Raw genomic sequence first — 11,015 nt, 5'->3', positions numbered from 1 at the left:
ATCATCAGGTTTTGAAATTGATTCCCAAGCTCTATCAGGTATATCCATGAACGATATCTTAAGTTAATTCCCTTAAAGCCTTTACCCCAGATAATGATGAATTCCCAGGCCGCTATTAACCCCGCAACAATATAAATCAATTCATATAGGAATTGGATGAAAACCATTCAATTTTCACCAAAAATAGTTGAAAGCACCAAACAATGACTTTGTTTCTGCTCACTCTAATGCATATAGAGGGTTTTGTTGCACAAGGTACAATAGTTGTTGGCTTGTTGCAACGGTGGCCAAAAGATGGTTTTGTCCATATTAGAATCTCAAATTTGCATCACATCTTACTTTTCTCAATAAGCATAATTGCTAGTTTGGATATATAACCATTGGCACTTTGAATGGATTTTCATCTTGTCTGTCGGAAATGGACTATTCATTTCCTTATGGATGACTGATATATTTCATAAGTCACATAAAAAAATTGAGGTTAGATTTAGAAGATAGAAAAAATTTTATTTTAATTTAATCTCAACCATTTGATGGACCGAGGAAAGACCCAAAACAAAAAAAGGGGGGAGGAGAGAGCAGAACAACACACCCGGACAAGCACCCCACGCCACCGGGGCGGGGGCGGAGGGCCGGGAGCAAACCCGGGCCCCCAGCGGACACGGGCGGCCGGGGGCAACCAAAAAAAAAACCACAACAGCATCACAGATTGGATAGAGCCCAATTTTGCAAGACAGATGAACCCCAGGATCCAGTTTACATCTGAAGTTTCCACAATTATGAGAATTCAGAGAATGGAGTTCTAAGCATGGAAAGCATATATGGGGGTGCATGCTAATATTCAGCAGGGTATTTGAATGAATTAAGCTCTGAAATTTCACAAATGGCTCTTTGAGACCATGACCTCTTTTATCGGACGGAGAAAATGGCAACATCATTTGTCTACTGATAGTAAGCAAGTAGGAAATGTTCTATATGAAACATCTCTCTTACTTCAACATATCAAATATTAAGAAATTTGCATCCATAATGTCCAGAGAAAATGAAACTTCTCATTCAACTATTAAACACATTGTTATACAAAGGCCATCTGGCTCCAAGTAAAGGAAGTTGTTCTAGGTTTTGTTTCGTCCTGCTTCACAGGTTTGCATGTAGCATGTCATAACAGTATTGATAAACCTTTATCATCCATACAAGGACCAGAACTTTTTGGTCAAACCTAATAGAACATCTTTAATCAACTTCAAATACAAACTCCATATTGATCAACTTAACAGAAAATGAGCAAATGGAAGACACTAACTCTGAGTCTCTGACCAGCTTACCAGGCTATCTATGTTCGGTCTTTGAAGCTGGACATGTATATAGCAGTTAACCTGTGTTCCTCATGCCAGCAGCTATCCCATTTATGGTAATAAGTAATGCATCTCGAAGTTTACGGTTATCATCATCAGATCTTAACCTCCTCAGTATCTCGACCTGAAACATGTTGATTGGGTTGAGATATGGGAGTCTGCTTTCAAAAAGTCGTTTCAAAATCCGATTGTTCTCAGAGAGTTTCTCATGGCCACTAACCACCAGCACATACTTTTCTGTTGTTACTAGATCCCTCCTTAGCTGAGCACCAAGCTCCCTCCTGCTTGGTGACACTAGCACTTCATCATAGTGCTTGGCTATAGGGATGTCAGCTTTCCCCAATACCATCTCTATGAGGTCTATGGTGGACTGAAAGAAAGGCCATTCTTGATACATGGCTTTCAAGTCCTCTGTACATCCATGATCACATACCGCTTCAAGACCAGCACCCACACCAAGCCAAGCAGGGAGTACAAACCGTGTCTGGGTCCATGCAAATACCCATGGTATCGCCCGAAGTTGTCCAATTCCAATCGAATTTTTCCTTCTTGCAGGTCGACTACCTATGTTAAGAAAACCAAGCTCAGACTGTGGGGTAGCTTCCTGGAAGTAGGCAAGGAACTCTGGATTCTCATATACAGTACTCCTGTAATGGCGACAACTGGCTGCCGATATCTCCTCCATAAGATTACGCCATTTCTCTTCTCTAGGGGGCTGTGGGGGCCGAAGGGTTGCAAGCAGCACAGCTGTTGTGTAGATCTCCATCTGTCTCACAGCCGTCTGGGGCAGTCCAAATTTAGCTTGCACCATCTCTCCCTGCTCTGTTGAGCGGAGTGTACCCTGCCAATACCAGTAATTAATGAAGAACAAAATTACTAGTAGTTTTCAACCTTCAACAAATACAACAGCAAACAGAGGAGCAGAAATTTGGAAGATAAAAACCTTTAGTTTAGACGTTGACACAAGAAACCCAAGGGGCAATTTTTTTTAAAGTAATTTATGGAAGCTCAACAACATAAAATGGTGTAGATTAAATAGCTATGCACACAGATCAGGTTAGAGCGTGAATAATGCAGTGGAACTCCATGGTCCTCCATATAACAGTGTAGAATGGGATTGTGTTTATTAGCTTAGTTTAGCCAGTATCTAATAGCTTAGCCATATTGTCTTTAACTTTCACTTTTCTAGTATTTCTTTTTGTAATTAGACTAGGATCACACTAAGACCCTCCCTCCCTCCTTGTTGGTTGTATCATCTCTGATATAATCCCATGGTATCAGAGCAAGGTTCATCAGCAATCCCTTCAACACTTGTTCCAATAGCCTTCTATGAACTTTTTCCTTGGTTTACAGCAAACTATGCAATATACCTACATACGATATCCTAGTTATAACCTGTATAAATATTAATTAGGTTCTCTCTTGTTTATGCTACCTACATAAAGAGTTGATCTACTACAACAATTTCATGGAGCAGTTTTATCTAGAACTTGAAGAATAGTTACTGGTTTATCATCCCTGTGGTACCATTATTTTTGGAGTAAGTTTTGCTAAAATCAATTAAAATAAATTTTAATCCCAAGGCAATCTATTGGTTCTGATTTTTCCATTGGATTGTTAACCTTATCAGTAAGGATCTTATACACCTCTAGCGAAAAAAGAAGGTGATGTGAACCAAAACCCTCCCCTTGGCTGAAACCCTAAGTGGGGCCCAAAACTGTCACCTAGGGGGAAGCCTCCCCAGGCTGGCCAAAACATTGGGGGGTGGGTACAATTTTGTCCTTGTTCTCCCCAGACTAATTTCAGCACCTGTTTTTGGATAATTAAGTATTAATTTCAGCATGGGAGTCTTAGTTCTTTTAATTCCAGTACGTGTCAGAGTCTTTCAATAATTACGGTCTTATTCAGCATAGGTCAATTAGAGTCCATTAGATCTTTCGTATAGGGGATCCTAATCTATAAAGGAAACCCCATTTGTTTGGAGTCTTTTAGTAGGCTATAAATAGCCTGTTCTTTCTTTATAAGTTTCTTAAGTCTGATTATTTGAATAAGATTATTTGAGTTGAGGATCGTGGTTCCGGTTGAGGGGGCCACAATTGAGAGTCAAGTTTCTTCTTCAAAGATCAGCAACAACAATATGTCTAGCACTCTTCTTCCAGTACTCTATCTTCTTCCAGAAATTCCAGCAAGATTACAATTTACAAATAAACAACCCCCAGCCCTCTATCCCTCTCTCCCCTACCATTGGGTTTTGCCTCGGTACTGCATAATTAATCTGTAGGACTGTCCTGCGGCCGTTGGATGGTCGCCACGTGGTCAGGGTTAAAATCCTAACCACTTGTTGCATATTTTTTCACTTAAGTGGTTGGGATTTCAAACCTGACCATGTGGCGACCATCCAACGGCTTTAGGACTGTCCTGTGCATTAATTACCTAGGACCAAAGCAATTCCCCCTACCATCGCAGGCCATCCCCTCCCCTTCTCCTTCTGTCTTAGCAACCGCAGCACCCTCCCCACCCCCCAACCTTCCCCTGCCCCTTCCAGGCAGCAGCCTCCCTAAGGACCCTATGACACCCCCAACCCCTTCCCCTATGCCCTATCCCCTATCCCCTACAACCACCCCTCCCCTCCCCTACGGCACCCTCCATTCCGTCCTAACTCTGTGGGCCCCTCTCTGTGTCTCCTCTTCCTTGCAGCAACAGAAAAACAGGAAGAAAAAAAAAAAAAGATGAAGAAAGAAGAAAAAAGGAAACTGCAAAAAGGGGGAGGGAGGAAGAAGAAGAAGAAGAAAGAAGAAAAAAAGAAAAGAAAAGGAAGATCTAAAAGAGATAGAAAAGTTACTTGTCAACCCATAAGAATTTGTTAAGCCTAAAACTTTTGCCTATTCCTCCCATATAATTTTGTTAAACCTATACTTTACCCACAACCTCTATAGTTGGATCTCCATCGTTAATATCCTTTCTCCATTATTCATTAACTATTTAGGTTTTTCCCATCATCTCATAAGAACCCATCTCATATTCCCTAGTGCTTCCCTCCAACCCCGTCTATTTTAGAGCAAACCCAAAGACTTCCCAAAAAATTGTTGGTTTATCGCTGGAAGATTCTAGGCAAACCCTAAATTTTAGGGAACCTTCAAAGAAAACACTAACCCCTAAAATTGGGTTTCACATCAGAAGAATCTTATGCACAAGATTGAGATTGATTCAGGCCTTTGGATACTGCCATCTAATACTGGAGAAGTCTCCCAGCAATACTCTGTTTTTCCATGCTTAATCTTGTTCCAGCAATTGGATTAAATTGAAAATTTGAGCTTTTTTTTCCCCTTAATTTCAGACAGTCACCAGTCATATTTTCCTATGGTAGAGAATTTATCCTGGCAGCATTTTTCTCTCAATTACCTTTGATCTGAGCATTGGAATCAAGACTCCTCTTTTTTTTTTTTTTTTTTTTTTTTTTTGGGGGGGGGGGGTGGTGATTTGGAGGCTTGTTTCTTTAATATTTAACTTTCTGAAGGAGAGGGGGAGGGGCAAGGTGGTGGTGACTGAGGGAGCTGTGTGAGGAACTGTTGGTCCCTATTCTAAGGTTCCTCAGTACTAAATTGCTAATATCAGGCTGATCAGATTCTTGCTTCCTCCCTCTACATTTACTCCTCCGTGAGTATATTCGAGATATTGGTAAATTTGTGTTCTTTGTGGCTGCTTAATATATGGTGATATACTATTGTTTAGAGCATCCTATGCATCATGGATGATTGAAAACCTCCAGTGGACAATATTACTGTTCAGATCATGTTTATCAAAAGCTTGGGCAAGCATCCAGCTATCTTCTCTCGGCTACAAGAGCTTAGGTTTATATCACTGCTAAGGAAATGGAGTATTTGACTAAACCACCTTATGGTGGGGCTCCTAGTATATCCTGAATCGATATTCTAGGGTGATGCTAATATCAGGATCATCAGAGTTCTGCTTCCTCCTGCAATATTTATTCATTTCTAAGTACATTTGAGATTTTGGAAAATTGAATTCTTTGTGGCTTTGATAATATGATGCTATATTATTTGTTGGTTGAGTTTTATTAGGAGTTTTGATTCGTGTAATTTTCTGTTTCTCACCCAAGGATATTTGTGTAATAGTGCTCTTTCCACTTCATTAAAAATAAAGGACTTGGGATCACACTGATCAACCAAGGTGACGGGTGGTGTTGCACGCATTCTTCTTCTTCTACTATGTTCTAATTTCATTTGCAACTCTTAAGATAGAGGTTGCAGTGTTTAGATCTATGACATTTTAGATCTTTTATGGCTTCTAGAGTCTCTTCATGTGTTTCTTTCAGAACCAGGTGCCTGATCTACTTATCTATGGTTCTTCCGTAAAAGGTCCTTGAGCAAAGGAGGGCTTCTCTTCTGTTGATGCCTGTCGCCCTGGTTAAGCTTAGAATGAGTTGGAATCTTAGATAAAGGTTTATCTAGACCTTCGGTTTCCACAAGCAACACATCTAACTACTCTTTTAGCTATTGTTGATCTTTATGCCTGCAATCTCTTATCTGCATCCCCTATCTTAAGGTTGTGTTCAACCCCCAAGAAATTCTACCTCTTCTTCATCCTCTGTATCTGGTTAGTTGGATTCTATTAGGAGTCTAATAAGAGTTTGTATAGGAGTTAAATTCGAGTTTGCATTCATGTAAACTTCTATTCCTTGTAATAGTCTACTTTCCACTTAATATTAAATAGAGGGCTTGAGATCATTGATCAATAAGCCATTCTACCAATTTCATATTTCTCAACATGGCATCAGAGCCTCAATTCGATTAGGATTTTTTCTTTTCTCTCTTCTTTCTTTTTTCTCTCTTTCAAACCCATCGCAGGTTTTTTTTTCTGCAACTATCGCAGAAACTCAAATTTAGAAATTTGCTGCAATTATCGATCTCCAAAACCAGAAGGAGGGAAAGGAAAGAACAAGAGAAGAGGAACCCTGCTGATACCACCGCTGCTACAGCCGCTGCTATCGTCAAGAACCCTGCTGCTACCACCGCTGCTACTGGTACTGCTATCGTTGCTGCTACTGGTGCTGCTGTGCTGCTGTGCTGCTCTCATCGCTGCTTCTGCCATCGACCAAAGAAACAAAAAAAGAAAAAGTAAGGAAGAGAAAGAATCAATCTGCTTCTAGCTTCTAGGGACTTACCGTCTCAAGGGAAGAGCAGTAACAGAAAACAGAGGAAACCAGAAGAGAAAAAGCTGCTCCTGCTTTGCTGCACTACTGCTGCTGCTTCCTGCGTCAAGAACAGATTCACAGCTGTGGTGCTGCCTGCTCTGCAACTGCTGCTCAGCCAAGAATATACTCGCAGCCAACACAGTTTCCTCGAACGCTGAATCGCAGAATACAAACAGCTGGCCCATCACTTGTCTGAATTGCAGCATATCGCGCCTAATCACACCCAAATCGCAGAATATCGATCGTAATCACAGTGAGTTCTAGCTCTTCGAAACTTCGCTCCGTCAAATTTCATCTGATTCCCAACCTTGAATCAAGTCCTACCTGAATCGAACAAGCCCCAACGATCGAATCATACCTAGCTATCTCCCTAGCTACCGCTCTATGCCCCGAAAAAAGAGGAAGAAACAGAATACGATGGTGAGGGACTTTTTGATAAATTTACTTCCCGGGACCTACATGCAAATTCCCATATTTTTAGGGGTTTGGTTGTAAACAGATAATCCGGGGGCTTATTTGTGATTTCAAATAGTTATAGGGACCTATTTGTAATTCAGCTCTAGGGACTTGTCGTAATTTAAACAAAAAAAAAGATAAAAGGGGGGATATAACCAGGTGGTGGCGGCACTGCGACATCAGCACGAAGGGGTGAAGACTAAAGAACCGAGACAATTCACAACATGGCAGCCACAAAGAACACGCCACGGATCCGAATATCCTACCTTCATACTCTTGGAAGATTGACGGCACAAATTACTTGATCGGTCTGACCGACATGCCGGAAGAGGACTAGTTGGATACATACGAGCACCACTATCAAACCCAACCGCAGGTGTTACAAGATAAATGGATATCAAATGATTCATTATGTACCGAACCAGCATCCAAATATTGCCGGGGACCAACGACACGCAGCCCAAACGAAGGCTACAGAAACATATGGACAGGGGGAATGATGCACGGACGAGCTACGAAAGAAGCCACGAGATACCCAAAGGAACAGGGCCACAAGCGAGGCGACTGGCAAGAGTTGGACAAGGGATATCACCCCACAATCCAGATGAGGGCGACATATAAGAAGACAGATAAGATTCGAGATATGACCGGCAGGTTGAACGGGAATACGATCGATCGAGTGCAAGTAAGGCCCTACACTAGAACAGCTAGCTCGTCAGGGAGGAAAGTCGCGAAGCAGCAACTAATGGAGAAACAGCACGAGCACACAAACACGGCAAGGAAAGCAAGGTGAGCACCGAAAACCAACAACAAGGAAATGTTGAAAGCAGGAAGCCGATTGAGCAAAAACGAGCACAAAGAGAAGAGACAGTCCACACCGAGAGTGGCACGAGGAGTGCACCGCGACGACAGTCGGACAGCCGACACGCAACACAACCCACCAGCTACCAGACGGGAAGGAGATTGGACGGGTAAATGGACTAGCCGAGCCGATGGAGGATCACGCGACTACATCAACCGGCCAAGGTAATATCAAACACACGGCACCGAGGCTCGGCAACCAAAGATAGATTGATGATACTTATCTACCATACAACCCAAGCCCAGGCGAATTGCAAGCATACACGTGGACCAGGACCATATCAAGGGATCCAGCCCACGGAAAGCACACGGAGGGGAGAAAAACAACAATGCCCAGAGACTCAGAGAATGATGTACCGAAAGGTCCACCCGAAACGGAGAAAAGCAAGAGATCGACCGAGAAGACGAACGGAGAGCCAAGAACCGAGATCTAACCGCAAAAGAGACCAGAAGATCAACCGGAGAGCAAGAAAACCACCGAGACGCAAACCCAAGATCAACACACAAATCAAAAGACGGACCAGAAGACCCAAAAAAACCCGAGGAGAAAAGCCAAAAAGAACCTCGGGGCGAGACAAAAGCGAAAGAGAGGACAAAGCAAAGAAGCAAAGGCAAAAAATCATAAGTTAAGAAAAAGAGACGGAGAGTTAGAGAAGGGACAGGGATACCAGCCCAGAGGGGGAGGTGGAATAGAGCAAAAGAGTTAGATAGGAGTTAAATTGAGTGCATCAGTAAATATCCTTGTAATAGTCTACTTTCCAAATTATAAATAGAGGGCTTGAGATCATTGATCAATAAGCCATTCTACCAATTTCATATTTCTCAACATGGTTTAACACCAGTCACTCTTTCCTCAAACCCTAAGGTTGATCTCCTTTATGAGATTAACTATGTTCCTGATCAAGAAAAAGTACCTTCAGCAAATCAAATCCATCCCACTAATTTCCTTCTTTTAAACCCCTATTCTATTTTTCCAAAAATCTTAGAATCCAAAACTATCAAAACCTTGCTCAAGCCTTGCAAGACACCGACCATTAAGGAGATTGTTCAAGCAAGTAGTTTTTCGCAGTTTCATGTGGATTCGTCAAGCAAAGAACAGTACTTTATTATTGATGTCTCCAGATCTCATCAAGCAATGGCTTATCAAGGTTATACACACCTTCATCTTGGTGCTCTCCGTCTCTCTATCACTTTTCATGGAAGAAGAGGAATTCCAACAGTTTATCATGTTGATGTTCTCAATTCAAGATTTCTCAAGTACCAACATGCTATTATCAGTCATCTTCAGACTACTTTAAATGCTGACACAGTGTTCTTCACTATCTTTCCCAACTACAATATTCCGCTGGCAGATCCATTACTTCCTTAAGCTTGAAAGCTTCTGGAACATATTACTGGTGCTCCTCAGGCAACAGGGTCCATTGCATTGCAGCAACTCTCCATTACCAGATGTGTTAGAGACTTCAGAATCACTCTCTTGATTTGGATACCAGACATACCAAAGATGCTCTTTTCATCAAGGTAGATGCCAACCAGTCAGTAATTGCAACTCAAGGCAAATACCTCGTGAAGAACTTGTACAACTTCTTCTTAAGTCATGGATCCCCAATTATGAGGCTATTCATGTTGAACCAGAGCAGTCTCCAGCCTTAACTTCTACAAATCCAACGTATAGGCAGCTTAAAGAAGGACAAATTGAGATCCGGTTCCCCAAGCCAACTGCTTTCATGATTCTTCCTTTGGAATTCCCACAACAACCGTAGCTATCTCAGGTACCGATAAAGTTCTTTTCTCCAGATGGGTCTCCTATTTATGCCTTTAAATCTTCTTCCGGACACAAGTTTTTTTATATCTCCGATTGCCAAGACTGCCTTTGCGAAGAAGATGCTTCTTTTACTCTCTCCAAGATTGAAGAAGAAGTCACTTTCACATCGAGCTCGTGATCCTCTTTGGGCTCATTATTGTGCAGGATGCCCTAATGTGGGTCCTCTTGGAGATACACCCAGTAAATACCAGTTTATTGTTGAATATGGATCCAATAAACCATGCCTCCTTGGTTGTTGCCAAGCTCCAGAAGAATCTTTACCAGATATTCATCTTCTCATCCATCCTTCATGATGCATGGAAGTTCCTCCTCCATTAGCAAGTCTTTCCCAGCTGCTGAAACTTTTGAAGATGAACAACACCTAAAGCATGTTTGGAAAATTACTCCTCCCAATACTATTACCCTAGCTGGCCACAAGATTGAGAATTCTACTCTTGAAGCAGCTCTGATTGGCAAGCAAAAAATGCTCTTATTCAGAATCAGTACCTATAGAAGATTGTTGTTTATCAAGAAAATAACTCCATGCAACTGATGCAAGTCAGTGCTGATCTTCGTTTCTTACGTGGCAAAGTTGAACATTTACTCAATGAACTCATGCAGTTAGCCATGAATCCCAATGTCCTAGCAGTTTCTTCCACTATGGTGGCTAAAGAAAAGGAGAAACGGTTTTATGAATCTCCACTCCAGCAAAGGCAACAACAATTACAAAAACTTCAGGCAATTGCCTCCTCTTTTGTTCCTACAGTTCCTCAGTATATGCCTAAGAAGGTTCAAACACTGTATCAGTATGTTCTGCCATCACTTCCCAAACCTTCCTACCCTTCTTTTGACCTCCTTCAGGATTTTGCCCAACAGTCCTCTCCGGCTTCAGTTCCACCAGTCTCCGATTTTCCAACGTTAATTTCTTCTTCTAATGATAGAGAGTTTCCCACAGACCTCTTCTTAGAATTATGTGAACAGCAACAAAACCTAGCAAAAAGAAAGCCTCCACCCACATCTTCTACACCTCCTTTGTGTGGATCCCTTGAGCCTCCGACAAATTCAAATGTGTCAACTTCCTTTCTCCACACTCTTGTTCAAACACCAAAACCCCTGGTACTTCCCTGTAAAGCCGTATCCCCTAATTCATCTGAGCCTGAATTTGACATCGAGTCTCAAACCTTTATTCTTAAAACATTTTTTTTCAGCCAATCCAAATGTTTCTACACCAGATCCTCCTATTGTGGATGATGTAGAGGATCCTGTGGCAGAAGAATCAATTCCTCTAATTCTTCCGCAAGCACCATTCACACCTGCTTATGCT

General features: G+C 41.8%; 1 protein-coding gene across 1 annotated transcript in view; it reads right to left on the bottom strand.

Moving 5' to 3' along the window:
- Positions 1–896: 896 nt before the first annotated feature.
- PPC4 (phosphoenolpyruvate carboxylase 4) overlaps positions 897–11,015 on the bottom strand; it is a 58,106-nt gene continuing 47,987 nt past the window's right edge. The window contains exon 20 of the mRNA XM_089156224.1: positions 897–2,196. Within this exon, the coding sequence (XP_089012350.1) occupies positions 1,372–2,196 (825 nt within the window). The 3' untranslated portion in view covers positions 897–1,371. The remainder of the gene's footprint in view (positions 2,197–11,015) is intronic.

This window comes from Hakea prostrata, chromosome 5, assembly GCF_041222555.1.
Source record: "Hakea prostrata isolate BN-2017 chromosome 5, UWA_Hpros_2, whole genome shotgun sequence".
Lineage (NCBI taxonomy): Eukaryota > Viridiplantae > Streptophyta > Magnoliopsida > Proteales > Proteaceae > Hakea > Hakea prostrata.
Note: the sequence above shows the minus strand (reverse complement) of the source record. Positions and strands in the feature narration are given on the sequence as shown.